Here is a 27,635-nt window from a genome sequence, read left to right on the forward strand (position 1 = left end):
TTCATGACTCCGGTGGTCCTGGGTCGTGCTGGGTCCTAATTCTGGGATTCCGCACCCTTTATTTATTTTGGGTGCCCCTTCCCACCCGGCCCAGACTGGCCCCGCGTACGTGTGTGAGTGTGCCCTCCGTTGACCTGGCGTCCCGTCCCGTCCCGACCGGTCTTGTTTTGGCCTCGCACACGACCCTGCACTGGACTAGTAAGTTAAGTACAGGAGCGAATGTGTGGACACTGAGGCCTGTCACTTCGTGTCACCTTCGCTCTTGTCGCGTTGAGCGCGGCAGGACTGCGCCATTCGCTCTGACGCTCGCCTGCCTTTGTAAAAGAAGCGCGTGATTGTGGCGCCATCTGCCGGTGAACGGCCGCACTGGCACAGCTGGCGCGAGCGACGAGGACCACTAAGAGGACATGGAGGTGGGGAGAAGCTCAGGGTGGGCCATTGGGACTCTGCCAGGGTATCTCGGTGCGACCTCCGGGGTTTAAGGGGCGGGGGGGGATAGTTCGATTCTAGGAAGCCTCATTCCTGCAGCTTCTTCACAGTTAGGGGGACACGACCCCTGACTCAGGGTCGCCATCATCATCTCCCCCTTCTGTATCTTCATCATAGTCTTCGTCGTCTTCTATCTGGAGGAGGCTGGAGATCCTGCTGCTGATGATGGTCTTCATCACTGGACGGGAAGGACCTGCGTGAGAGTAAGAAATCACTGAGTAAATAAAGAGAATGTCAAGCAGGAGGCGTTACTGCACTTGGCATCTGTGCCAACGAGTCCACATGGGTTTGTCGGGTGAAGGAAAGGCACTGGCTCTCCGTCTAAGGCAGGACAGCCAAGGTGAGGGCAGAGTGGGCAAAGCGGGCTCACAAATGAATCTGACAATGGGCATCCTGCGGCTGGCAGACTGCTTGAGGTCCTCACTTTGAAGTGTTCTTGAATTCAGAGTCGGTGCCCATAACTCCTCTGGAGGCCTTGAGTGAAGATCTACTGCGCCTTCACAAAGTCTTCAGCTGCCATCACTTTTGTCACATTTTGTTTTGCTGCCACCTTGAGGTAAAATTCTTTCAGTTTATTTTTTCCTTCCTCAAAGGACACTCGACGCCCCCCAAAGCAAATGCAGGAGTTAAGGAATTTTTACAAATGCATTCAAGATGGACACCTGAATCTCACACCGACACGGGTGGTCCGAGCCTTTGCATAGTGTCCCACTTTACTGATAATGTTGAGGTGTTGGGCATCTGCCTGTGGTCACTTCAGTCAAGAGAAGGTCCACAGGTGAGCAGAGACCAGGCCATGATGTCCAAGGAATTGCCTGCAGAACTGAGACCAGGGGAGGGCTGCCACTTTGACGAGGCCCAAGGGGACGGTGGTCTCCAGCCTTCTCACACAGAAACACTTTGGAACAACCACAGCCTTCCTAGAGGTGGTCAGACTAAGCAAAGGCCCTCAAACTCCAGAGAACCTGTGAGGAGATGACAGAAACTTCCAGAAGGACACCAGAGGCCCCCTCTCAGCACAAGACACACAGAAGCTTACATGGACGACCCTCAGCTCTGGTGTGATGAAGCTGAGATTGAGATGTCACTTGTGAGCGTCACTTTGGGAGCAGACCAGGTGCCCCCGATCACCTGCGCCAACCCAGTTAAACGGTGGTGGCACAGACAGACCAGAGCAAAGTCCAGAGACCACCTGAATGAGGAGCTGCTCAGAACACCCTGGACCTCAGACAAGACAGGAGTGGCTTGGGGACAGTGCTGTGACCATCCTGGGTGGCCCAAATCCACAGCTCTGGAGAGGCCTGGCAGCAGCCGTCCATCCCGACGGGGCTTGAGAGGGTCTGCAGGCGGGTGAAGCCGTCCAGTAACTCCCAGGCCGAGTGAAGCCTCAGGGTACTTGGCACGGTGGGAGTTGCCAGGCTGTCGTTTGGAATACTTTTGCCCAAATCCCTCGACTTGTGTTGCTTGGTGAGAGAAAAGACGAAGAGAAACGAAGTGTGTGACCCAGCGAAGGGGAGGAACATGGGTTGTGCTGGGGGTCTGGGACAAGCCCCCAAAAGTGAAACACGTGCTGGTGTTGTAGACCCCACTGCATCCATTGCTGGGTTCACAAGGCTGGCAGGGTGGAAAGGCAGTGGTCTCTAGGGGACTTGGGTGCCAATTAGGGGCCCACATCAGGGGACAAGCCTTTCAGAGGAGCCCCCCGAGGATGTGGTGTGAGTGTGGTCAGTAGTGACCGGTGATGGACAGTGGTGCCATCTGGAGGGCAGCGTAGCCAGTGCAGCCTGTGAGTTTCCGTATATGACTTTTAAACTGTGGAATTTCAAAGAGTATGCAAAATGCTGCCAGCTGATTAGGGGGTCCCACCACCGCCTGGCACTGGGCGAGCACTGAAATCTTACTCTGGTACTGTGGCATGGAGGAAGTTCTTACATAGGACAGCAGACAAATGGCATCAAACACGGATACACACACACAAGCATCAAGCAGAGGGTCCGATTTCTGTCACACACACACTCTGAGATGGTGAGATGGTCAAGCTGTAGACCTCCAGGCCCCCAGGACAGCCAATCAGATTGCACATTTATGTCATGTGGTTTGTAACGTGGGAAGTCACAGCAGCAGCCAGTAGAACTGTGGTGGTCCGTCACAAGTAGCATCGGCAGTAGCGTCCCAATCAACTGCACACATCCCAGGATGTTTAGTGTCTTTTTGGGTGACGCGTCCGTCACATGTGTGTGCTGTGCCCCCGCCCGATTGGCCACCTTACCTCTTCTGTGCGGCCACAGGGGGCGCCACCTGCAGACGGAGGGCCCATGCAGCGCCTGACCTCCTCGTTCTCATTTCTGACAAAGACGTCATTAAGTGGAACTTAAAACAATCAAAACGTTGGCGTTTCGTAGAACAAAATTCTTTGTGATTGGTGGGGTTTAGGGGCATAGGACCCCCACAAATGTGAAAATCCACAAATACGTCTTGGGCCCACATGCACATTCCAAGTTTATTACACTAAACCTAAAAGTAGCGAGAAACGCGAGATCAGCACTCCAGCGAATCACGTGTTGGGTGGGGGGGTGGCGTGGGCTGCACGTAGCTCAGAGGGTCTTCAGCCAAGTGTAACTCTTCACAATGGAATGTCTTGTAATAAACGTGTTATGGTGGTAAACGACAAAAATGGTTTCAGTTACAAAAGAAATGCAACAAGTCGCTAAGCACAAAACGATAAACCCACCAGCGTCACAGATGGCCCCCCTAAACGGCCCCCATATGTGAAGAGCTGTAGTTGTTGTGACACATATGTCATCCAGCTGAGACCAAATGACACGAACCCACGGGCTCAGGACAAGAACACAAATCCGGAGGAAACCGGAATCCGAAGGGTGGGATTGTAATCCGATTGTGCAGTGAAGCATTGACACAAAAGACACCAGCGATGGGCATCCTGCCACCTCCGGTGGGTCACTGTTACAGATGGCACCCCATGATGCCATACTCCCGGGGCTGCTGGGATTTGCAGTCCATTTTATTATTGAAGACAAACCCGCAAACAGGCACAGCTGCGAATCGTAAGCCCACCAATCGCACGGGCCCACCTGAACATTTAGGATTTCTGTGTTTATGCTGATATGGCCCCCCATAGAGGATGAAACGCCCCCAGTTTCGGAGACCACTGACCTCCTGACAGAACTGCTTTAGCCCCCAAATGGCCTTTTTGGCATTCCTGCCCTGCTCCATAACTGCTGGAGATGCAGCGCCACTCAGGGGCAGGGTGGCAGACTGCTTGGTGCCCTCCTGCTGAACTGACCAGTGAATGGGGGGGTCACCCTATATGATGCTGGTCAGAAGTACGAGGCCAACTGCTTTTTGATTGCGTATTCATTTGGGATGCCACCTGAGATAACTGACAGCATTTATTCCTCAGGACCAGGCTAAGAGACCACCAGAGGTGCCCCTGATTACCTTTGGGGATTTCGCAGGATGCCCATGTCTACTTTTTTCCTGGGACTGAGCTGATTTTTCTTAAGTGGTCCACTAAGGTTCTGCTACATTCTAAAGGGACTTGAGGCTCACACAGCAGGTGACCGTCACCCTTGTATCAAAGGCTGCTTTCATTCTGTTTCACCCACCCTGCCACTTTGGCCCCTCACCACCCTGTGTGCCCCAGGGAGCCACCAGCATGAAGTCCTCCATGAAGATGGCAACCACACAGTCGACCGTGAAAGTCTGGCACCCTGATGGACAACTGGAAGCTTAAAAAATTTACCAGCCAAAGTGGCTGCCATGCTGGCCGAGCAGTGCAGAGGGGCCTGTGGTGCCATGTGACTGCACTGTGACATGGGCCTCCAAACTAATGACAGCAATAAGGCTGGCACTGTTAACCTACAGAAGGAGCCGCTGGGGTGCAAAACTGCAAACTCCTAACACCAGCCACCCTGACCAGGTAAGAGTCACCTGAGCTGGAGTCGAGCCCATTGACTTCAGGTTAGTTTGTGGTCCTCCTTTAGCAGCCCCCAGAATGAATCCCACGCCATCGTCCTCACCTCCATCGATGACTTGCAGCTCTGCTGAAGCAAAGCTCTCACCGTAAGCATTTCGAGTGTAGCAGATGTAGACCCCTTCATCGGACTTCTTGACGGAGTGGATCTGCAGCCAGCTGGTAATCCCATGGCGCCGAGGACCGCCACGGACCTGCAGGGAGGGCACAGGAAGTCAATGGCTTAAGGCCGGACCCCCAAATGATGAAGGAATGGAGAAAGATCATTGATCTTCTACCTGCACGGACACGTTCACATCGTCTCCAGGGAGGAACGTCTCTTTCCCCTTCCTCTTCCAGTCCAGGTGGGCCACGGGGTAGGCTGTGACCTCGCAGCCGAACGTGACGTCACCTCCTGCCTGCATCTGGAGGTCTCTGGGTGGACGAGAGATCTGAGGAGCTGTGTGGAGGAAAATGGAGATGCGAGGACGCTACCAAGCTGACTTGCCATTGAAAGTGCCAGTGTGTCCCTTAAGTGCTGATTGTGGCCTTTGACCCATGGCCTGTGACGTCTCCCTGATAGCCAGCTGATCTGCCCGGCCTCAGACTAACCTACTGTATGGTCTGGGTGGTAGTGGGGGTGGCACCCCAAGTGTGCTTTGCATGTTAAAGTGTGCCATGAAATGGAATTTCACAAAAGGCAGAATGAGCCAAAAACGAGTTGGGGGGCAGGCGAGAATCCCACCTGCTCTGCCCAGACGTCCAGAGCACCTGTTGGCTTCCACTGGACCAGACTCCAAAAATGGCAGAAATGGCGTCAGTCTCAAGGTGTGAAAGGAGAGCCCACGAGGTCAGCCCTGGAATTGGATCTACCAGGAAAGCAAACAATTTCATCTCAGAAATGTCACAAGCAAAAAGTCCCCAAAAACAGCCCAGTCATCGGGGTCCCTGAAAGAAAACCACAACCAATCAACAAAGCAGAAAATCCAACTGAAAAAAACACCAAACGACCAGAACTAAGAGAGGGCGGGCACGGGGGAAGTGACATCAGCGTGGGCCCGCCTTCCCAGACTCCGCCCACAAACTACGATTAAAGTCACACATGAAGTGAACTGACAAAGGACAAAGGACGACTTGAACAAAGACACAAACACAACAATAAAACATGAAAACACTGCAGAGCCAAGTGGGGGGCTGATCGGCCGTTGGGGGTCCTCCTTACATTTAAACCGTCCTTTGATCGGCCAAACAGCGGCGACCAGCTTTGAGGATGTGGCTGCCATGCCAGACTCCCCTGAGCAAAGTCCACAGAGACATGGGCAGAACGGGCAGCCGCTTCACAGGCAACACCCAACCACGAGATTTAAACTCAGGGCACCCCAGTGCCCACCGTGCCACCGGGCTGCACTCTTGAGTCTATTTACTGCTGTGAACACCAGGAACACTGCGGGCACAAAGGTAGATGGGCAGCCCTGGCATGGGAACCGAAAGGTGGGGTGCACTCCTCATTGACTTCTCTGACCACTTTATTATTGGGGAGGCAAGTCTTAGGGGGCAGGATTGCACTGGGGGTCTGCACCACAACCCACCTCGGTGGGCAGGTTGTCTTCTGTGCGCCACTCTTTCGTGGACTTGGTGGTTCCATCCGTGTTTGCCCTGCTGGCCATATTGTTTCTTTTGTATGGTGAATTTGGGCTCCTCGTGTTTGTGCATGTTGGCATCTGGGGTGGGGGCACTGGCACCCGGGGTACCCCCAGTGTTGTCTTGTGCCCTTTGGCCTTTTCTCAGCCTACTGCTGTGTCATATTAAGGAATGTGCTGCTGTTTCATTTATCGCCCTTGTCTATGTCACCTCATTGTCCCGTCTGCTGAGCCCCCTAGGGGGGCGTGGCCAGGTGACTCTACAGCTGTGTTCATGCCCCCAGGCCTGCCCTGGCATTCCCTTCTGGATTTGCTCTTTGATTCTCACAGGGATGTTTGGATTCAGACCAGGAGAAACATTGAAAGGTCAGAGGTCAACCATCCCATCCCCAAAACCCAAACGAGACTCAAAATGACAGGCGTAAGTCACAACCAGGAAAGGCCTTGGGTTCTGGATCCGCAAACTCGGATAAGGAAGTGCTTTATGTCATGACCTCTGAGGACACGCCCCTAACAACGTGGGAGGCTGCCCTAGCAACCGCAAGACAAAATGGCAGCAGACTTATGGTGTTGTTTACGGTGCTATGCCGGTGCCCTGTGGTGTAGCTGGCGCGCCATCCCCGCTCCTCGCTCCTTCTTTACTTTAGTTCTTTTTATTACTGACAGTGTCTTTGCTCTTTTCTCACCTTTACCTTTCTCTCTGTCTATTAATTATGCTAATTTCTTCCAGTCTGTGCTGAGGGGCGGGGCCTAAGGGTGCTGCAGGTGCGCGGCAAACATGGTGGCCATTAGCATCCCCGTTTAAAAGCCCATTGGTGTCTCCCTAACGATACCCATCTGCCTAGCTGGCACTGCCCTCAGCCCATTTCACAGCACGGTGCGCCAACCCCAGACGATTGCACCTGTGTCAGCCTTACCAGTTGCACATGGCCCCTGGCGCTGGAGATGAAGAAGACCAGAGACGTCTCTGTGGATGGCCTCCCGCAGCTGGCATTCATTCTGGTAGGTTCGGTTGTTGGAGCCGCACACCACGTGGCTTGAGCTGCAGACACACTGGGGCTCAGCGGACTGCGTGGGGGTCTTCCTCCGACACTCCAAGCCCTCCCCGCAGCGCCCGTAGAACTTCTGAGAGCCGTCGGGGTCGCACATCTGCCCCTCCACATTTGCGCACTCTTCGCAGCAGCCGCAGTCATCGAGCACCGTGCCCGCTGGGCAGCTAGGGGGTGTCGGGGGACACCGATCGGGCCTGCAGGGTCCACAGAGGTTTCCCTCCTTCATGAGCCTCAGCCAGCCGCGATGGTAGAAACCTGGAGCACATCGAGAAGGTGCCAAGAAGAGGACGATGTGGCTGAGTGCCAGCAAGCTCCGAGGCCCAAGCAGTGATGCCATCCTCCTGTAGCCGACTGCTTTGGTGCCGCAGTCTGATTCCTGGTTGGGGGCTTGCAGTTCAGAAGACGAGCATTCAGCCCACGATAAAGAGCTTCTCGGTTTTGAAGCCCAGATATGCCGCTGATTTGGTGCCCCCTTTGTCTCCGCCCCTCAGTCCCACCTCCTGGTGCTGTCGGCTCAGTGCGGGTTTAGGGAGAAAGAGACATTGGAGTTGAGCATTGGCCAGTGTGACTGATGGCCCTTCCCTCCACTTCTGCCCACAGGCTCCGCCTGGCACACCTCTCTTGGCATCAGCTTTGCAAAGCTGGCACTCTGTGTGAAAAACAGTGGGCCTCTCCAGAAATGCCACTCGTTCTGAGGTCGCGTGACCTCTGCAAGGCACCAACAGGCTCTTCATCAGGGCATCTCCTCATCAGTGGCGCCTTTGACGGCGTATGAGGAAGACGAGACATTCCTCACCGTCCTGCCAGGAGGACTTTGTGTTTACTCAACGGCTCTGCAAAGCCCACTTGTTGATTGCGTCGGGGGGGAGCTTCAGACCTGGAAGGGAAGATGAGCCTCTGCTGGCCCAAATGGGGGTCTCTGAAGAAATTTACAAGAAGGCAGCCCATCCGCCCGACCGGGTCTCCTTTTAAAGAGACGATGGCGACGGGCTGCTTAGGTGCCAATGACCAGAGGCTTGAGGGGGGCCGTCCAATGTCACAGCAGTGCCAGATTCAGCCCACCCATGAAACGTCTCACCACGTGTGTGTGGATCCTCAGATGGGCAACTTGGGCTCGGAATGACCGGTTTGAGGTCCGCTCCTCCTTGTCGTCTCTTTTGGAATGTGAGCGAGGGTCTTTTGGAAGGTCATCTCGGGTTGGCACTGGGGTCCACTCTTATCTTTGTCCTTATCTGCTTGTCTGGTGGTCTCACAAGTGATGCTGTGTCTCCTTTTTAGGCGGGGCCTCCCTGCTGAGCCCGCCCCCTGGCTCCTTATACCGAGTGCGCCAGCTCAGGAGTTGAGATCCCTCAGCGACGGTTGGACTTGTTTGTGAGCTGCGCTTGTTGGGGGGATTTCCTGGTTTTTGATGATTTTAGGGTCCGTTTGCCCCCTTTGGGTTTGGGTTTTTTTGCTCTTTTGTGTTTTTCTCTTCCAGGACATTTTTGATTTATGGATATTCTTTGTTGTGCCTCCAGTGCATGATCCGGAGGTTAACAGAGGGGCCTTCGCTTATTTTAGACATTTATGGTGGTCTCCCTTTCTGGGCCTGCTCCAGCTGCCTTGATAGTTAAAATGGCTGAAGTTAAAATGGCATCTGCTGGACAGTCCAGGTGGGTCGATGGTCAGGGTCTCTTGTGGTGCCGTGACCTGTGACACTGCTGAAGGTGGCAGGGTGACAGCAACAGGCCTGTGACAAGACCAGAAGAGGAGGAGCAGCAGCTGCTCTTCATCAGGGCACCTTCTTCCTGGCCTGCTCGCCAGTTTGTACTTTGGCACCACAGAAGCCTGTAGGGTAAAGCAGAGACCCCCCTGGTGGCCGGTGGTCTCGCTCTCTGCTCAGCCTTTCGATGTTCCAGCTGTTCTGTGTTTTGGCTCTTTAGGCCATCTTTGTTTTCCGCTTTTGGTTTTATTTTACAGGGATTTGGGTTTTTCCCGCCTTGTAGTCCCACATCATTCTGCTTTGTCCCTGTCTTCATGTCACAGAACTCGGAGCACAACACAATAACAGCAAGCGATCCCTCAGCAGAGTGAGGCCGGGGACACATTTAAGGACAAAACTGTGGTGCCACATTAATGTCACAGTGTCAGGTATTGTCAGCTGTAAATGCTAAATAAATAAAGACAAAGAAAGAAGAGGCCACCAGCAGAGTCAGTCCGGGGCCCTCGTCTCGGCCCTTGCAGGAGGTGCTGTCCCCGTCATTGCTGTGCCCATCGTCTCTGTGCCCATCATCTGCGAGTTTCAGACCTCATGAGCTTCTCTGTCAGGGCACGAGGTTGGATTTGCGAGCCTTGCTGGGCTTTTGAAATTTTATGGTGTCCATGCCATCTGTCCCCCCCAACCCCTCCCTTTTTTGTGTCATGCTGCCCCCCACTGGTGCCCATCAGGGTGTTTGTGTTCTCTTTGATTCATATGACTGGTTGACTATAATGGAGTGCCATCTTCCACTTATTTATCAAGACTGCGCTACTGGGGCCAGCTCAAGAGGTGTGTGCCAAGTAGGCACTCACTTCCTGGAGAATAATGGGCCATCGTGGGCATGACACGGCCCCCAGCCCCTGACCACACATTCACTTCTCCTCCAAAACGATTTGCCTGGAAATCCTGGGACTGTAAACGGGTGTGAACGTCTACCATTGTGAAAATCAACTGGCGCCCACTAGTGGCCACTCTGGACCAAGACAAGCTAACCACTAAAAGAAAGGGAGGAAGAGCAAACAGTAAATGGGGCCTGAGAGACGCGGGTACAGTCTGTGCTTCATCACTCGCCCAGCGCCAGCCCCTCCTCTTCTCCAACCCTGTTAACCCTGCAGAAACCCAGTGCTGAAATTCCAGAGTGCCACCCAGTGGCCGCCAGTGAAACTACAAGCCCATGCCCTCCTTATGAATGAAGGGGAGACCCCCGATTAGATCTGCTGGAGCGGCGCTCTTAGGGGGCAGCATAGTGTGGCCTGCGGGTGCACTTTTTCAGCTCAAGAGCACCTCATGCTGGGCACGAAATACAATGGGGTGCTTATATAATTCATGTGCCACTGTGAAAAAGTAATCACCCCCCACCCCACCCCACAGTCAGTCTAGGGCCAGCTGTTTGTATGTTGATTTGGCAGTCACATGGCAGGAGGGTCTTTAATCATATTCTAGCATTGTGCCATTTCCAGTCTGCCCGCTTATTGTTATTGTCTCGTGTCTCGAAGGCAAGAGGAACTGTCCTGTAGGGGGCAGCATAACGCAGCTGTGGACGGCATAGTGGACTGTGCGGTGGTCTTGAACTGGCGAGAGCTGAGGACATAGAGGGGTAGGGTGTGCTGACCCGCTGCGCCATCTGCCAGCCGCCACTCCTCGCACTGCGCCAACACCGACATACAGGAAGGAGACGCCCACAAGTCTGGAGTTTTGTCAAAAGTTTACTAGCAAATCACTTTGTACAGAGGAAAAAGAAATCGAGATCCAGAGATCCGAATCGATGCCAAGAGGCGGCGATGAGTGTGGGACACGATGGTGGCACTCATCTGAATTCTCTGTGGGCTCAGTGTGGACGGTCATGGCTTGGACTCCTGGACGTTGCGCCCGACTCGCGCCACACCTCCGCTCTCCTGTCCTCGGGGTCACAGTGTTCGAGTCGTTTTTGTTTTTTTGTTTGTTCACAGAAGCTGAATGGCTCATTCCTGGGACAGAACACAAGACTTGCACAGAGACACAAGCGGGCGGACGGACATCGCCGGAGACGTTCGCGTTTGGGTGGTCCGAGCACACCGAACGGCTCGCGCCTCAGCTGGACGTCCATATTAAACAGCAACAAGAGACGGGACCCCACGAAACACGCAGAATGAATCAAGTGACACAAACCGACGACAGATCACACGGGAGCTGGGCAGTGGGCGGGGCCTGGCTTTTGAGGGCACTCCCCCTCGGGGGCATCTGAGCCAGGCGTCAACAAGGACGAAAATACGGTGGCAGCCGGCGGGGGATTAACCGAGCTTTATAGTGCCTTTCCCTGCATGCGTACTTGAGCCAAAATGCACCGAGGGACTCACACGAGGTGACACTGCGAGGGCCAGTGACTGGGTGACATCATATGTGAGCCTGTCATGCAGGGGCGGCTAGTCTCTTATATTTCTACAATGCCACCACCGGTAGGGGACGTGACTCACATGGTGGCCACTGAACTGGCAGCCGATGACTCGCCCAAGCTGCCTAAGAGTGTTGTGACCGAGGGGGACAGGGCTCCAAGGATGGTGACATCACAGGTGCCCTGCTAATGCAAATGGATTGGGTCGACACTTAGTGTTTGGAACAGACTGGCACCCTGAACCAGAGTCAAGATTGGCATCAGCACCCTGCAACCTTGAGCTGGGTAGGCCAGACTTAAAATGGAAAGGCTGGGCAGGCATTTTGGGTGGCATGTTTGCTGCCAAGGTATTCTGTCCTGTGGCCTGGCACCCATTCTGCCTACCTGGGCGTGGGTGGAGGTCTCAGTTGAAAGGCCTGGCACATCTTAAAAGAGAAGGGTGAGAGCCTTTGTGGCATCCCTCCAGCTCACCCCGACCGCTGCCCAACATCCGGCACAATAAAAACAACAGCATGCGTATAAGAACAAAGAAAGGGGGGCGGGGGTGCAGGGCACGCTCCCCGTTGGCACTCCCACCCCGTCTGGATCTCTTCCACCTCCGCACTCCTCCACTGAGCAGATTCCCTCCAACCCTCCAGCCGGCTCAAGTTCCCCCCGGGCTTTACAATGGGAACACTCAGGGTGACGGGGTGTAGACCCTAAACTTGGGGTCCTGGCCGGCGGGCTGCGTTGTGAAGCCCCCCTAAATGACATTCTCAAAGAGCTGAAGAGACTGCATGATGTTGTCATCCTGTCAAGAGAAAGAGAAGAAGACAGAGAGGTGACACGGTGGCCCTAACAGATGAGGGGGGCGTCTTAGGGTCCGCAGCGTTAGCCGCCCACTCACTTCCTGACAGGACACGATGAACTCATCTAACGTGACCACTCCATCTTTGTTCTTGTCCATTTTCTGTGAAAAGAAGAAGAAACAGGTGACAGTCAGACGCAGGTGCCCACCCAATGGCCACCTCGCTGCCCAGATGGACGTCTCCTGACCTGGAAGAAGGCGTCCACGTGCTGCCGGGGGGCTTCATCTTTCAGTACCGGGTAGGTGTATTTGCCCATCATGTCATAAATGGCCCTGACGATGTCGGTCATCTCCTGTTACAAAACAGCATGAATGTGTGAGCCTGAATGTGCCTGCCACCTCTTCAGGGGGCACCCCCAATGGCGACTTTACCTCTTTGTTGATGTAGCCATCTTTGTTGAGATCGTAGAGGTTGAATGTCCACCTCAGCTTCTCTCTGATGGAGCCCCTCAGCAGGATGGACAGCGCCATGACAAAATCCTGTGTGACAGGGAATGGCTACAGTGAATGTCTCTCTGCCCGCTGCCACCCACTTCTGTAGCACAGACACAAACGCATGGCCTGGGTCTCTGAAGTCCGCCCAGACCCCTCCCTCACTGACTGCCACACCCACACATCTCCAAACCACACCCTCTGTCTCCTCACATTTCAGAGCTATGCAAACCACACCCACTATACCCTAGCCCCGCCCTATTGGCATCTGTCTTTGCAGCAGTCAGCGCTCCATTAACTCTTTCCTGTCCACTTTGGAAGTCATGACAACACGTTTTGTGCTGAGGGCGTGTGAATGGCACTGTAAGGGCGGGGCAAATGTCAAATTAGACCTAAGAGGAGAGCCAATCAGAGAGCTGGGAGAAGAAAAGAAACTTTGGAAATGGAAACTGCACATCCGTCTGTCCAGTCCAAAATGCAGGGTCCTTTCGGGCTCAGGAACCCCCTCACTGACTCCGAGTACACATTTTAATATTAGAAATCGCCTTCGATGGGCTTTGTGGGCTGAAATTCCCACTCATCTTTAGGGGCGCTCCTTTTATTTCAGTTGCTTTACCCCCCGAGTTGCTGTGCCAGTGAGTGGCAAATCAGCCCACGACCCCCCCTGACAGTCAATCGCGGAGGACAGACACTTCTGAAACGAGGGACCCAAAGCCCTCACCGTGGACATTTTGGATTCAGTCAAACAACTGGAATAGCAAACCACGGAAACGTCCGGAATGCAGAAACTTGAACGCTAAGTCGACACGAGCGTCTGTGGTGGCAGAGAAGCACACGCGTGTCACCGCCATCTGGGGGTCCTGTGCGGCGGGGCTTTGGTTTGCTGATATTTAGGACATTCCCTTCCGCTGAGTAATTGTCTGAATAAGACTGGCACTGGGACCCTGATTATCACCAGGTGCTTCGCAGGCGGCAACCTGAGGCAGATGTTGGACCCTTTGTGCCCACCCTGATGGGTCTGGAGGAGCTGGCAGAAGGATCGTTAGTGGCACAGGGGTCAGTGCTGCATGAGCTTCAAATCTCACCATGTCCTGTGAGGAGCCAAAGAACAGCCCCTTTAAGGCAGGCTGAACTTGGCATGCGGGGGCCTGGCATTCCATCCATGCCTGCTGCCTGCCTGGTGCACCATTATCCTGCTTAGGGGGTCCCGAGAGCTCCCCTCAGCACCACTCATTTGACTTTTACAGCGCAGACTCACACACACATGCCCTCCATCCTGTTGCCCCCCCACACGTCACACACATGCCCTCCATCCTGTTGCCCCCCACCCCCACACACACATTCTGTTTTTTCGTTCCCCCGATGGCTCAAAGTAACCGCCTGGCCCCCTCAATGCCCCCGTCTTCGGACTCACAGACCAGTTGGGCAGAGAAGAGGTTAACGTTGGCAAGAAGGGGACACTGAAGACAAACGACGCTCCTTGAAATGAAGAGTAACGAGGACGGCGGCGTGCCGTAGCCAGGGGGGGCTCACCTCAAATTTGACGGAGCCGTTCTGGCCCGAGTCGAAGGCGTTGAAGAGGTAATGTGCGTACGTGCTGGCATCTGTAATGCAAAGAGCGACACCGTCAGGTGGTCCCAAACTGGGAACAAGTGAGCCCCACCAGTGCTGCACTCACCTCCATGTGGAAAGAACTGTGCATAGATCTGCTTGAAGGTCTCCTCGTTGACCAGTCCGCTGGGACACTCCTGCCAGGAGATCAAAGACAAGAAAGAGCCAGTGAGGTGCCAGCGAGCGAGGTGGGCACACATGGACAATGGAGGATGGCAGGGGCCACAGGGGGACACTGATGGCGATGAGGTGACGCTCAGACAGTGACACGTTTACGTTTTTGAATCCACGGTACAAGATCTGCAGCTCCCGCTTGGTGAAATTCGTCTGGGCCTCCAGCTGCTCCAAGCCCTCTGGCCGGTGACAGACCACCGTCATCTCCAGCTCATCCTCGGGTTTATCTGTAATGGCAGGAGGGAGACGGGAGGGGAGGTTAGTCAGTCGAGTCACTCGAGAAAGGGATAAAGGAAAGAGTGGCACAACACGACCCGAGTAAGAATAAAGGGGCAGCCAGTGGTGGCGCTTAACTGGACACATTCGGGGGTCCACGAGTCCATCTGTCCAGTTATGGGGGCCAATACCACAGCTCATTCTCACCAAATCAGGGCTGCCAGCTTGAGGGGTTTTGAGTGACAGGCCCGCTGCTCTGTTTTGTCATTTTTTATTCTTCTGCCAAAGTGTCAAGACTGTGGACATCTGAGGCCATGCCCCTGGCAACCGGGCTTCTAAAATGGAGACTGGCATAGAAACCAAGGGGCTTTTAGAAAGTACCCAACATCGGAAGTGAATTGTGTGAACCATCGAGATGAGCAAAACACTCGAAAACAACAACGAAAGGAGGACATCGAGGGCAGGGGACCTTGAGAGAGCCACAAAGCCGAGCCTGTGGGTCCAGAACCAGGACAGCTGTCCACTGGGAGTGACCAGCAATTTAAGGGACGTCACCCAAGGAGGGCACCGCACAGCCACTTACGCTTCAGATGAAGAGCAGTGGCCCCGGCCCTAACTCAGCAGGCGCTCGGTGCCTTTGGAGACACTCACAAGCAACTGAAGGTGCCATTTTGGACCACATTTCAGCAGATTCTAAGTGACACAAACGGCTGTGCGGCCCCCCAACTCAACCCTCTCATCATCTTCTTTGTTGACCTCAATGCCAACACACAATCGTCGGGTTCATAGTAAGATGGTAAAAACGAGTGCTCGAAGATGAGTTTGTTTTGTTATCCTTTATTACATAAGTCTTCATCACCAGCCTTCATCAATGGGACTGCCATGGCATCACCACCATTACGTGACTAGCTGTACATCTCTGACATGGAAATGCCCATGGACTGAACGGGCACAAGTGGCAACGCCAAGGTAATGTAAAATAATAAAGAAATAATACAGCAAAGGAACAAAGCAACATCTCTGGCATCCTGGCAGCCACTTACCTGGCATCTGACTAATAGGCATGCCATTTGAGGCATGCTGGGTAATATGCAAATGTGCTTCTTCCATCCATATAACAGCATTCATCAGTGGCAGTGATGGTTCCTGGGATTGGAAAGTGCATTTTGCAGTAGGTGGGCCCAGTGTGATGAGGCCACACCCAAACAACGCCCCACCCACCGGTACGGTGCCACCTCTGGCCACGCCCACAGTGTCAGGCTTCACCAGTATTCTTCAGTTGCAATGATGGCTCCTGTGATTGGCCCAATGAAGCACACTTCGAAGTGGGTGGGTCCAGAGTACAGGTGCCCCCCCTTGCGCCACGCCCACCCTCTTTCCTCCTTTGCACGTACTCTGCCTTGTTCAGCTCATTGGGACGTTGACCTCGGTGCCCCCATGTCTCACTTCACTTTCTCCATTTTCTTGATCTGTCTTCATCCCCTAATTCAGGTCTCATCCTCCTCCTCAGTTCTGCAGTCCCTCCTCAGCCTCACCCTGCTCTTCATCTGCCAGCCTCGCTCAGCTGCCTCTGTTTGCTCTTCTCTGTCTATGTGTATGAAAGGCTCTATATTTTTAAAAGTCAGATAGAGCAGCATGAAAGGCGCTATATCATATTAAGAAGGTGGGTGGCTGCCATTCAATAATGTTGAGAATGAAAGGCGCTATATAAACCGCCGATGACCCCAGTGACATTTGTGTCATACTGGTCATTATTTAAAGCTCCACACAAATCAACCAGTTAAAGGAAATCCGGTTTGAATACAGAAAGGCGCTATATACTGTGAAGATTCCAAGAAGAAGAAGAACGAAGGCGCCAGGCACTTGTAAAATCGAACCTCATTCCGAATGAGATGCACAATATAAACTGGCAATGAGCGTCACATGTCGGACTCTGCTAGTCGCTATATAAGGCTGCATAGAAATTAAATTGCTGTTTTTGACCACAGGCAAAATGAAATAATGCTGAATGTGAAAAGGCGCTATATAAAAAGAAAAGGAATCAACGGGCTGACATTTTAACACGAGGAACTGCTCAAGAGCCGAGGCTGTAAATCCAAAGTATGTCTGTAAGTAAAGTGACCTGAAGATGGCGCCATCCCCTGACCTGCTTGATGTTTGCACCGCTAGGAATGTGTGATGTTGTGAAAGGCGCTATACAACACAAAGGACACGTCGCTTGACGCTGTACCCCAGAGCTCAGAGCCAATCAGTGGCCTGTCACCAGCTTCCTCTGCTCCAGTTCATCCACTAGGTGGCAGCACACGCAGGCACTGGCCTACCACAGGAAGGTGAGATTTGAACCTCAGCAGCCGGGTGTCATGGCTGGCCATTCCTGTGCCTCTCCTGCCCTTCTCTCACAAGTGGCATGGTGGCTGGCGCCACGCCTTTGAGTTCTTTAATTGTGCAGGGTTGGGAATAATCAGACACTGGCAAAGGGTGGGCATCTGCAGGACACGACTGGACTAGAGGACACTGACTCTCCAAGTGTGCCATGGGTACCAGAGTGAAGGGCACATGTGATCAGGGTCAAATGTCCAAGGTGGAGCCCTAGTTCTGCAACACATCAAGGCGCTATATACTCTGGTAGCCAATAGACTTCAAGAGGCTGGACCACCCTGATTCGGTAAGCAAGAGAGGTGAGCCTCAAAGGGTCAGTGGCCTGGACACTGTGCAGCATCTACTGGTGGACATGGGATTGAAGTTTGGTCACTGACTAGATGGACAGAGGTGCCATCATTGACGGGCACAATGAAGTGAGGGCAATGACTGGATGGTCTAAAATAGGGTCATTGACTTGATGGACCGAGATGTGGCCACTGACTAAAAAGGACTTTGACTGGATGGAGTGTGTGATGGCCATTCCCTGGCTGGGCAGAGCTGTGGTCACTGACTGGGCACATTGAGCTGCAGTCACTGACTGGGCACACTAGGCTGCAGTCACTGACTGGCACACTGAGCTACGGTCACAGGCTGGGCACACTGAGCAATGGTCACTGACTGGGCACACAAATTTCTTTTGTCACCTGCATTTCCTCTCCATGATTTTCTTTTCCGTTTTTTGTCTCCCAGATGACCAGAATTCCCATTTTTCTCCATCTTTTCCTCGCCTGGGCTGATCGATGGCAGAAAATCCCAGTGAAAGCCGTTAAGGCCCCATTTGGCCAGGCAGTCCCAGGCGATGCGCTCCAGTTGTTTAATGCCATTGTGACAGCTGGGCAGAGCTGCCAACAGGGAGTCCATCCTCGCCAGCTGGGATTCACCTGAGCGGCACACGTCTGCCTCATTAGCAGCGCTTAACCTGCATGGCTGCCATGAACTCTGAACCACTGCCACCATGAATTCTGGGATGTAAAAAGTGAAGGGTACTATACATGACCCCTTGGGCAGTGCCCACTTAAGAAAGGTCCCCCCTGAACTGAAGCTTCCATAGGGATCACCTCAGCCAGGCGCCTGATCAGCCATCATGTCCTATGAGGCCTGTAATCAACATCTCACCTGTGGGACCCAACACACAAGTCTGCCCTCTGTACCTGAACTGTGGGCACATCACTGCCCACAGAAAACAGCATGTTCTCAAAATGCAAGAAGTGCACACATGACAGGTGTGATCATGAAAGATGAAGTGACACATCTGAAGGCTGATGGTCGCTCCTCCTAAAGAACACCTGGAGGACAGGTGCTCATCGTGTATCAAGAAAAACGAGAGACCTGTGGTGAGTGCCCACCTCAGGTACACTTCTCACCTGAACGAGCAGACATCCACTGGAGGTCTGCACAAGACTGTAGAAGATCTCACCTCCAGGACAGGTGTGCAGTCCTCCTGACCCACCTGCCCACCACCACTCAGACAACGCCACTCGTGTGGCACTGAGACAATGTCAGCAGATTAGGTACTCAGCCTCCAATCAGCTGACCCAAACAAGACGCTCATGTGACTTGTCACACACCTGCAAGGACAAAGAACACCTGTAGTGCAGGTTCGGGGGGCTCACCTGGGAAAACACAAAATGTCTGGGGGCACAGCTTTAGGGCAAACCCCAAACTCACCTTTGAGACAGCACACCTGCACACAGGTACACACCTGGAATGCACCCTAAGCCCGCCTACAATCTGGACATGTGTGGGGGTTATCAAACACACCTGAGGGTCAGGTGCCCCGTTATGTAGAACACACCTGGGGGACAGGTGCCCACTATCTAGAACACACCTCGGGGACATGTGCCCGTTATATACAACACACCTGGGGGACAAGTACCCGTTATGTAGAACACACCTGGGGGACAGGCGCCCATTATATACAACACACCTGGGGACAGGTGCCCATTATATACAACACACCTGGGGGACAGGTGCCCGTTATATAGAACACACCTGGGGGACAGGTGCCCATTATATACAATACACCCGGGGCACAGGTGCCCGTTATATACAACACACTTAGGGGACAGGTGGCCATTATATACAACACACCTGGGGGACAGGTGCCCGTTATATACAACACACCTGAGGGACAAGTACCCATTATGTAGAACACACCTGGGGACAGGTGCCCATTATATACAATACACCCGGGGCACAGGTGCCCACTACATACAACACACCTGGGGGGCAGGTGCCCATTATATACAACACACGTGGGGGACAGGTGCCCATTACATAGAACACACCAGCTGGACAGGTATCTCCTGTCTAAAGCACGCCTACAGGTGACGTCCTTTGTGTCCTTAAAGCGCCCCTGCACAGCTGCTTCTTACCTTCCTCACCCAGTGCCATGTACTCTACTGGCCTGACCTGAGGCATATGCCCTTTTCCTCACCCACTGGACATGCACACCCACCATGACAGGACAGTCCCTCGCGGTCGGTCACCTTGCACACACCCCACTGTCCCGCCGATGTGCACCCAGGAGGCCTGTTGGACGGGTACTCACTGTCTGCGAGGTCGAGGAGTCCAAGAAAGTGCAGCAGTTTGAGGGTAGAGCAGAGCACCACCACAATGCCAAGCGTCTGGAGCCCCTCAGACTCTCCTTCCTTCCACATGTTTCTTATCGTCGTCTCCCTGGCTGTTTCGTACTCCTCAAGTTCTCGTCCCCTTGGAGCTCCTCCTCCTCCTCTTCATCTCCGTCCCTCCTGCGGACCCTCTTGCTCGCTCACTCGCTTGCTCTCTCTCTCTCTCTCTCTCTGCCAGTTTTCCAAATCCCAGACGGCTTTAGCACTTCCAGCTGGATTCCCTTTTTTATTTTTTCCTTTTCTTTCCAGCCCCCCTGTGACTCATTTACGCCAGGTTGGCATTTCTGGAAGTGGCGATGACTTTTTGTAAAATCAGGCATATTGGCATTGAGAGGGCACTGTGTGTCAGCGTTTCTCTCGGGGGAAGGTGGGATGCTTCTCCAGTGCCCCTCCCCCACCACGGACACAGTGTCCAGCCTGGCTTGCTGTGCCACGTTTGTCCCAGTTATGAATGCCAAGCCGTGAAGAGATCTGCAGGTGACTGAGTGCAAGGCCTGAGGTGCTTTTATATAGTGCCTTTCATAGTAGGTGAGACCACCAGTCGAACCAGTGCAGACAAGCATATCGATCCTGGGTGCTCTTCATTCCATGCCAGCCATGTGGATTCCAGCAGATGGACACACCTGTATAGCGTCTTTCTCTAGTGACCCCGACACAAAGCTGTGTGATAAGCTCAGGTCACCAGACTCACTCAGGGGGAGCCAAGCATTTCTGATGTTATATAGCGCCTTACTCTAGTGACCTTGATGCCAAGGTAGGCACAATACCAGATGACCTGACTCACTCAGAGCCATGCCTATGGGGTCAGTGGTGGGCACTGAATGCGCAGTACCCTTCTGATTTTATGTAGCACCTTTCTGCGGTGACCCTGATACCAAGGGTCCGTCAGGCTACACAGATTGTTAGTGGTGGGCACACCTTGCACCACCAGGGGGCACTAACGGTGACTCGTTGATATTCTCCCCTGGCCCTGGCAGATTATGGAGACTGTCCTGAAGATGAGCAGACTGAAGTTCATGGGGATGCCAGCCACCCCTCAACCCCCTGGTGGGTTTTCTTCACGTTCACTTTGACCAACGGCCACTTTAGGGCTCCATTTTTCATTGCTGACTCAGCTAAACCACCAACCTTGCGTGATGTTGTGCCACCTGTGACCTCCCTGCTGGCAGCAGCGCTCATCTTCGCACACACGCACACGTCACCTGGCCTGCTTGCACACTAACTGGGTGGCTCACATGTCTGAGACCCGCCTTACAATTTGGAAGCCATCCAATGAGCATCGGGTGTGTTAGAAGGCACCGCCTACCAGCCAAGTCATCAGTGTCCAAGGGGTAGAGGCCCCTCCCACCACAACAGTGACCCGCTCAGGTTTATGTCATTTGGAGTGGCTCTGGGGGTGGAGCACCAAACAAAAGGAGGGACAGACAGTTGGCTGGATGACGGAGAAGTTGGCTTTGAGTCATTTGTGGCCGGCCACGCTACGGCGATTTTCGTGATTGAACACACGTTAAAGAGAAATCACCCGGACAAATCTGTGCACACATCGTCCCATTAACGTGGGCACAGTGCCAGCTGTCAAGGCAGCACAAGTTGGCACATTAAGACTTTGTGACGTGGGGACCTGGGGAGTTGCAGACAGCTGAGGCAGCAGCGTGACACGTACATGGCGGGCATTGGTTTGAGCCAGTGGCTAAATGTCCCCTCATAGTCCAGCCTGGCCTGTGGCACCACAAACAAGAGGGTTCTGACAGTCTGCCTATGCAAACACGTCATCGGCGTTGATGCCAGGGTTCAAAAGTGAGGGAGCTTGTGGGTGGGGTCAATCGTTGTCTCTGATTTGCCCTTTGAACCTTCAGTTTGACATCTACTGTTTACCGATGAGTGACAACTGCCCACCTCATTGGCTCGAAGTGATGGGCAGGTGGCATCGCCTTTGGCCCCATCACCACATTGACAGCCACTGTCACATGACACCATGATATCCACAGTGGAATCTGAAGGGCAGACCGACGAGAGGGCAGGGTGGGGTGGACAACGACAGAGTCAGGACCCGAATGATCAGGGACACTTATGTAGCGCCCTTCACAAAGTGACAAGTTCAGCGGAGTGCGCCCCCTAGTGGCTTAAAAGGCACTGAACTGCTAAATTCAACTCAAGGTGGTGCTGAGTTGAGACCGAGCGCTGATGGGTACCTAGCAAAGAGCCATCCTGGATGGGATGGGATGCCAGTCCAGCACAGGGCACAACCACACTGAGTCAGTTTCGAGTCACCAGTCAACCTAACACACATGTCAGTGGGACGTGACAGGAAATCCAAACTCCACAGAGACACACGGAGAACATGGGCTACAATCTGAACTGAGGACCCTGGAGCTGTGCCACTGTGCCACCATGCCTCCCCTTCTTCTACCTACCCATTCAATGATCTGCTAAATCCAATTCAGCGAAACTAAGTATCATCCCGGACAGCATCTGTCACAAGGCAGGAGCCAACCCGGGACTGGTGCCAGTCCACCAGAGGACAGACTACTGGCCTCTCTGCTGCCCCCAGCACTAATGAACCCCGCATATCAAAAGAGAAATTACGAGGGGGCCAGCCACAAAAAGGAAGTCCACTTCCAAACTAGACCAGCCCACGCCGGACCCCCAAAACACAACCCAAGTTTCCTATCTCACTTCCTGTGCCACCTTGACCTCAACTGGCCGTCGAGCCTCCCAAGCTCAGCCTCACTGGGGTTCTGGTGGCATCGGCCTGTAAACCTATCATCTGTGCAGTAGGGGGCGCCTGTTGTAGCACCATGGACACTAGCACACAGTGGCCTCTAGTGGACTCTGGTGGAACTGCAACTCTATATCTTAAGTGGGTGCACTGGGCAACTTCTTGGTCCAGGTTGTCTGGCGTGTTCTGCCAACTGCTGGCTCTTCTCACTGTTTGTGGTCATCGCCACAGCTGTAGTGGATTACCCGTAGGGCGTACTTTGGTGCCCGCCCTGAATAGGACGCTGGTGTACTGCATGACACACACCCACACTCACTCTTTACGTAGCCATGCATATCAAAGAGAGCCAAATCATATGCCAGTGGCATCGGGCACACAGCAGGAAGCCACTCATGACTGAGGACATTGACACACACACACACGCCGTGACGTGGGAGCGTTGAACGAAAAACACAAAAGCGGGTCAACATGCCAATTCCACACACCACTGGGGATCCACGTGCTGTGAAATCGTCACGCTACAAGATGTGCCAGCCTCTTTATGGGGGTCACTCTGAATAGCAGTGAAATGTGGCAGATAAAAGAGCAGACGACTAGGTCCAATATCAGTGTCACTTGTCATGTACGGTATGTTTACCACTGGGCACATGTGAGGACACAGTCGCATGCCAAGGGCACAGGATGGGCAGCGGCCATTCATTCTAACCAAGTGACTGTTCACTGAAATCGATGCGCTCAGCTGCTTGTCATTTAGGGATCAACTGCATCTCCCCCAGCACACGTGTCCCTGCAGTGTCACCTGAGTCACCACTTGGCCTGAGAATAGGCAGCATGGATGAAGAAGAATGTGGATTTTAGAATATGGAAGTGGGCAAAAAATGTGAACACCACATTTAGGTTGAGTGCCCACAGACTAAAGCCTCAGTGTATGCCATCAAAGTCCCAGGATGGTGGCACACAAGAGGATGAGATGCCTCATGGCCCCGGAGAGGGATGGGCACAAGGGGCAGTGATGATGATGAGCTCCTTGTCTGATGTGGGAAGCAGTGGGGCAGCATGCCAGGACCTCCCAGGTGCCATCCACTCACCCATGGAGCGCCACGCTCTCTGTAGACGTCGCAGTGCACCTGCCAGGAGAAACTCAGCGCAACGGCTGGAAAAAGTAGGACACTGGCAAAGACGCAGTGGGAAACGGAGTTGAGGCGGACCACCAGATCACAGGGGAATCAATTAAAAGAGACTAGGATGGGCAAGTTGGCACAGGGGTGAAAGAGGGGAAATGGACCACCGTGGCAAGGAGACCGTGGAGGGTGAATGAAAGTCATTTGTACCCAGGAGGTGAGGGTTCAAAGGGGCACAGGCCAGCAGCCTGGAGTCATGGAGGTGGCTAAGGGTGACATAAAGATGAGGGATAAGAGGGCACAAGGTGTGTACTTGAGAGGGCACCAAAGGTGTCACATGGCATGAAAGATGTGACTGACAGTGGAATGCACAGGTGACACTGAGCGACCGAGTATGTCATAGGAGACAAAGGCGCTATATGATTAGGGGGACGTCACGACAAGGCTAATGGCAGTCATTTAGCATCACAGTGCGAGTGGCACACATGGTGAAGTCTGAGGCGGCCGGGCCGAGACGCCATGGAGGGACAACAGAGACGTGAGAGACCACCAATCTCCAGTTCACAACGCCCTTCTGCTTTTTGAGGATTTTCTGGCATTGCGCCTCACGTCGGACATAAAAACTAAAAAGCAGCGGCGGTGGCAGCGGTGTCCTCAAAGGAGGCCTGGCAGAGCCACAGCCATGGCGCCCACTCATTAGTGCGGCGGCTCAGCATCCTGGCATGAAACAAAGAGGCAGGCAAATGTCAGCGGGGTGAGCGAGCCAATTACTGACGGACCCCTGTTTGTCACCACTAGTCCCCAAGAGAGAACAAACAGATTGGCAAACGAGCCGACCGGACGCCATTAAAGGGTCTCGCAGGGGCACCCCGGGCATCCTGGCCAGCTATGCCATGAGGAATACCTCAGGTGTGTGCATGAGAGTTACAACGTGACTTGGGGTCTGAACACCTCGCACACATCACGCCTCACCGGACCACCACCGTCACCTTAATGAGTCGGGCGACATCTCTGCCACTCTGATATGGACGCCGTGTCCTGTGGGGTGTGCAGTTGACTTTATGTTTATAACCCCCACCATCATGGTGGCACAGGGTAACCAGCACCCACCCCAGGGCGCCAGCGAGCGTCTTACTACCAGCCCGGAATGATGATGGCTCATCACCTGCAGGACAAGTAAGGTGAGGGTTGGCTAGGGTGCCAGTCTGCTGGCTGGCATAGGCAGGAAAGATCTACGGGGAGATGAACGCTGGCAACGGAGACAAGCGTTGGGAACTTGGAATGTTACCTGTGGTGGGGAAGGAGCCTGAACTGCTGGGGGAGGTGAAAGTGCCAGCTAGATACATTTGGTGCCACCTCCACACATGGCACATGCTCTGGCATCTCAATCAGGGTGGTCTCTCCACTACTCTGGAGTACCAATGGGGGGGGGTGTGGTGGTGGTCACAAGTGGATCCCTCTGAGTGTTGTGTGTGCCGTCGGGAGCATTCGGCCTTCTCAGAGAAGGTGGGTGGGCCGCCTGAACGGGACCCTGGGGGGCCGTGACTGGGAGGGACCTGAACCAGAAGGGCTCTTGGATTTCTGCACTCGTCACACCGGGGGGCTCAGGCTGTAGGTGGACCGACAGACATCCTGAGGGGCTGTCAACTAAGCCCCACTTGGTGGCGAGTGGGGGGACCTCACTGGGTGGCCAGGGTCTCCTGTTCATGAGGAGTTCAAGTCCCACCTCGGAGGGTAACGTTAGGGTTGTCCCAAGTGCAGCGAGTTTGGGCACATTGGGTCTGAATGGACGATGCTTTTAAGGCCGTGCGTCTTCATCTTCTGTTTTACCTACGGAGCGGGCAGAGGGGTCAAAGAAAGGGGTGACGTCATTAGGGTGTGTGACCAGGGGTCCAGGGGCTCAGCCATCATGTGTTCCGTTTTGTTTCTTTTAACTTTCTGAAGATTTAATGGCATGACAGTCCAACGTGAAGGCTGCCTGATATGGCGGTGAATGCGCTGGCACGCCGTTAAATGCCCAGGTGCCACTGTTACTGTGACTGGTGTCGATGCCACGGCCTTTCCTTAGGATGAGTGAATATTCCTGATAATCCTGGCAGTGGCCGCTGCTCTGCTGTGTGCCGACAATTTGGGATTCCTGGTGGCGTTCCCTGTGGCTGATGGCTCGTCGTCACCTCACGCGGGCCGCTGCACCTGTGTCCGCTTCTCTTCCTTAACTCATCCTGGTGGTCCGGAGAGGCGGCTCACAGATGCACCACCACGGACCCTGGCTGGGCTTGTGCGGCGTCTCCTCCATGATTGGCACTTTAAATCAGCTCTCTGAGGGTGAAGGTGGAGGTACAGAATTCTGCACTTTGATTTGTCCCTTAACCAGTTTTCCATTTAAGGGCCATTGTGAACGTTGGACCCCTTGGAAGAGGGCGAGGCGCACCCTAACCGAAGAAGAACATCAGTGGGTGTCCAGCAGTGGAAATCTGGGCACCTCAGCCCAGTCTCAGCGTCCTTTAGATCGGCCATCAAAGCCTTCAATGATCTGCGGTGGGTTGGCACCCTGCCCGGGATTGGTTCCTGCCTTATGCCCTGTGTTGGCTGGGTTTGGCTCCAGCAGACCCCCGTGACCCTGTGTTCAGATTCAGCAGGTTGGACAATGGATGGATGACGACCTTCCATCACTTTGGAGTGGCTGCTCCACCATTCCCAGTCGTGGCCTGAGCTCTTCCAGTGGTGGTCCGCTTATTATTCCCGTCATTTATTAATGACGTCTAAACTCAATTTCGCTTTCCGTAGCCACGTTTTAGTATGACCCTTTAGAAACTCGGATTCACGTCCCTGAGCTCCACTTTACTCCGACTTTCCAGGGTGGAGTTTTCAGCTCCTGATCCAAGTCCTGAGCAGTTGCCTGTGATATCTGAATGAACACGGACCCCCCAAACTGCCCATGACATTGGGACTCCTCTTTAGAGACTTTGACGTCCTGCCTGCCTACTAATGCGTCGCGGACTGACAGAGGGACAGACAGAGAGACGGATGGACAGACGGAGACAGACTGTTTCTTTGACATCTTTGAGCTCCGGCTGAGCTCCAGAAAGAGACCCCCGTCCTGCCTTGAACCCGGTGCCGCCCGGACGCTCCCCAACAGGACTTTACAACAAAGAGGGTGACTGAGAAAACAAGAAAGGGGGGCAGCTGGACACAGAAGAGGTGGTTCACCCCAGTGGTCCCGATGATGGCGTCCACCACATCTATGATGTGACTCAGTGCGATTGCAGTCTGGTGTGTGTGTGAAAGGCGCTATATAAGATGCCATGTGGCACTTTGAGTGCATGTACCCTCCAGCTGTCCACCTTCTTTAGTGACCACGATGGCAGCGGCTCATTCAGATGTCCTACTTTTGGTGGGGCCCAGGGGATTGGGGACGGGGCTGCAGCAGCCTGGCATGTCAGTTTCTCCTTGAAGGGTCTGCCATGAAATTCAGATTTAATAAGAAAAAGGCTGGCGGTGACAGGAGGGGCACAAAAAGAGGAGCCATGGACGAGGAATGACGTCGAGAAGCCCCGCTGTCATGGGGGTCAGAGGGCGTGAGGGGGAGTCTGAGGGACAGGCCACTGAGCCACAAAGTCGAAGCAGGGGGACCAGAGGCGTTGAGGGGTGGGGCCTGAGTACTAGGTGACAATGACAGCAGCTAGTGCTTTGGATTTTCTTAGCGGGGTCTTCTAAGCGCTTCATTCATCTTCGTCTTGCCTGCTGGCTCCATTTATAAATAAAACTTCATAACCTACCAAGTGTGACACGTGGGCCTCCTAGGGGCTCAAACTGCGCCGCTCATCCCACCTTGAGGCTCCACAAACAGCAGTGTGGCCGACTTACACAAACTCATCAGAGTCAAGGACCTTGTGGAACCTGTCAGAGCGGTGGTGGTCCAGCAGAGCAGGTCCTCTGACATCCTCACCCACAGACACAAGGACCAAGTGTGGATGTCCATCTAAGGGGCTTGCTGCTCCACTCCTTCACATCTGTGGAAACAGACACTGCCCATGGTGCCCGTTACACCTTCCCTGGTCTCCTGCCAACGTCCAAACACACAGTCCCGGGCATGAACCCACATACCACAGGGTACTCACATGAATGATGCCACTAAGAAAGCCTGGCATCTCATGTGCTACCTGAAAGATGCCCTTTGAGTCACAGGAGCTGCCTTGTG

The 27,635-nt window shown here is 53.8% G+C and overlaps 2 protein-coding genes across 3 annotated transcripts in view; both read right to left on the reverse strand.

Moving 5' to 3' along the window:
• Nucleotides 1-479: 479 nt before the first annotated feature.
• LOC120542653 (kazal-type serine protease inhibitor domain-containing protein 1-like) lies at nt 480-7,491 on the reverse strand. The gene is made up of 4 exons (XM_039775254.1): nt 7,020-7,491; nt 4,762-4,922; nt 4,530-4,677; nt 480-682 (listed from the first exon to the last, which is right to left on the reverse strand). Exons 1-4 carry the CDS (start codon nt 7,489-7,491, stop codon nt 540-542), a joined length of 924 nt encoding a protein of 307 aa, XP_039631188.1. The 3' UTR covers nt 480-539.
• Nucleotides 7,492-11,840: 4,349 nt separating this feature from the next.
• Nucleotides 11,841-27,635, reverse strand: part of LOC120542118 (Kv channel-interacting protein 1-like) — a 59,346-nt gene continuing 43,551 nt past the window's right edge. The window contains exons 1-8 of one of the 2 annotated variants that reach the window (XM_039774281.1): nt 19,516-21,877; nt 14,430-14,554; nt 14,221-14,290; nt 14,076-14,146; nt 12,483-12,590; nt 12,299-12,403; nt 12,150-12,212; nt 11,841-12,053 (exon numbers count right to left, since the gene is read on the reverse strand). In XM_039774281.1, the coding sequence (XP_039630215.1) occupies nt 12,006-12,053; nt 12,150-12,212; nt 12,299-12,403; nt 12,483-12,590; nt 14,076-14,146; nt 14,221-14,290; nt 14,430-14,554; nt 19,516-19,624 (699 nt within the window). In that variant the 5' untranslated portion in view covers nt 19,625-21,877 and the 3' untranslated portion in view covers nt 11,841-12,005. Of the gene's footprint in view, nt 12,054-12,149; nt 12,213-12,298; nt 12,404-12,482; nt 12,591-14,075; nt 14,147-14,220; nt 14,291-14,429; nt 14,555-19,515; nt 21,878-27,635 lie in introns of those variants that run through there. The other variant, XM_039774282.1, reaches the window with a different exon arrangement.

This window comes from Polypterus senegalus, chromosome 13 (assembly GCF_016835505.1).
Source record: "Polypterus senegalus isolate Bchr_013 chromosome 13, ASM1683550v1, whole genome shotgun sequence".
Taxonomy (NCBI): Eukaryota; Metazoa; Chordata; class Cladistia; order Polypteriformes; family Polypteridae; genus Polypterus; species Polypterus senegalus.

Bases quoted from the DNA above. Each gene is read 5' to 3' on its own strand.
- LOC120542653 (XM_039775254.1), bottom strand. From the start codon at position 7,491: ATGGCATCACTGCTTGGGCCTCGGAGCTTGCTGGCACTCAGCCACATC. The intron at 4,923-7,019 runs GTAAGGCTGACA...TCCTCCACACAG, and splicing joins CCAGGGGCCATGTGCAACTG to CTCCTCAGATCTCTCGTCCA. The intron at 683-4,529 runs GTGAGGACGATG...ACTCTCACGCAG, and splicing joins GCTGCAAGTCATCGATGGAG to GTCCTTCCCGTCCAGTGATG.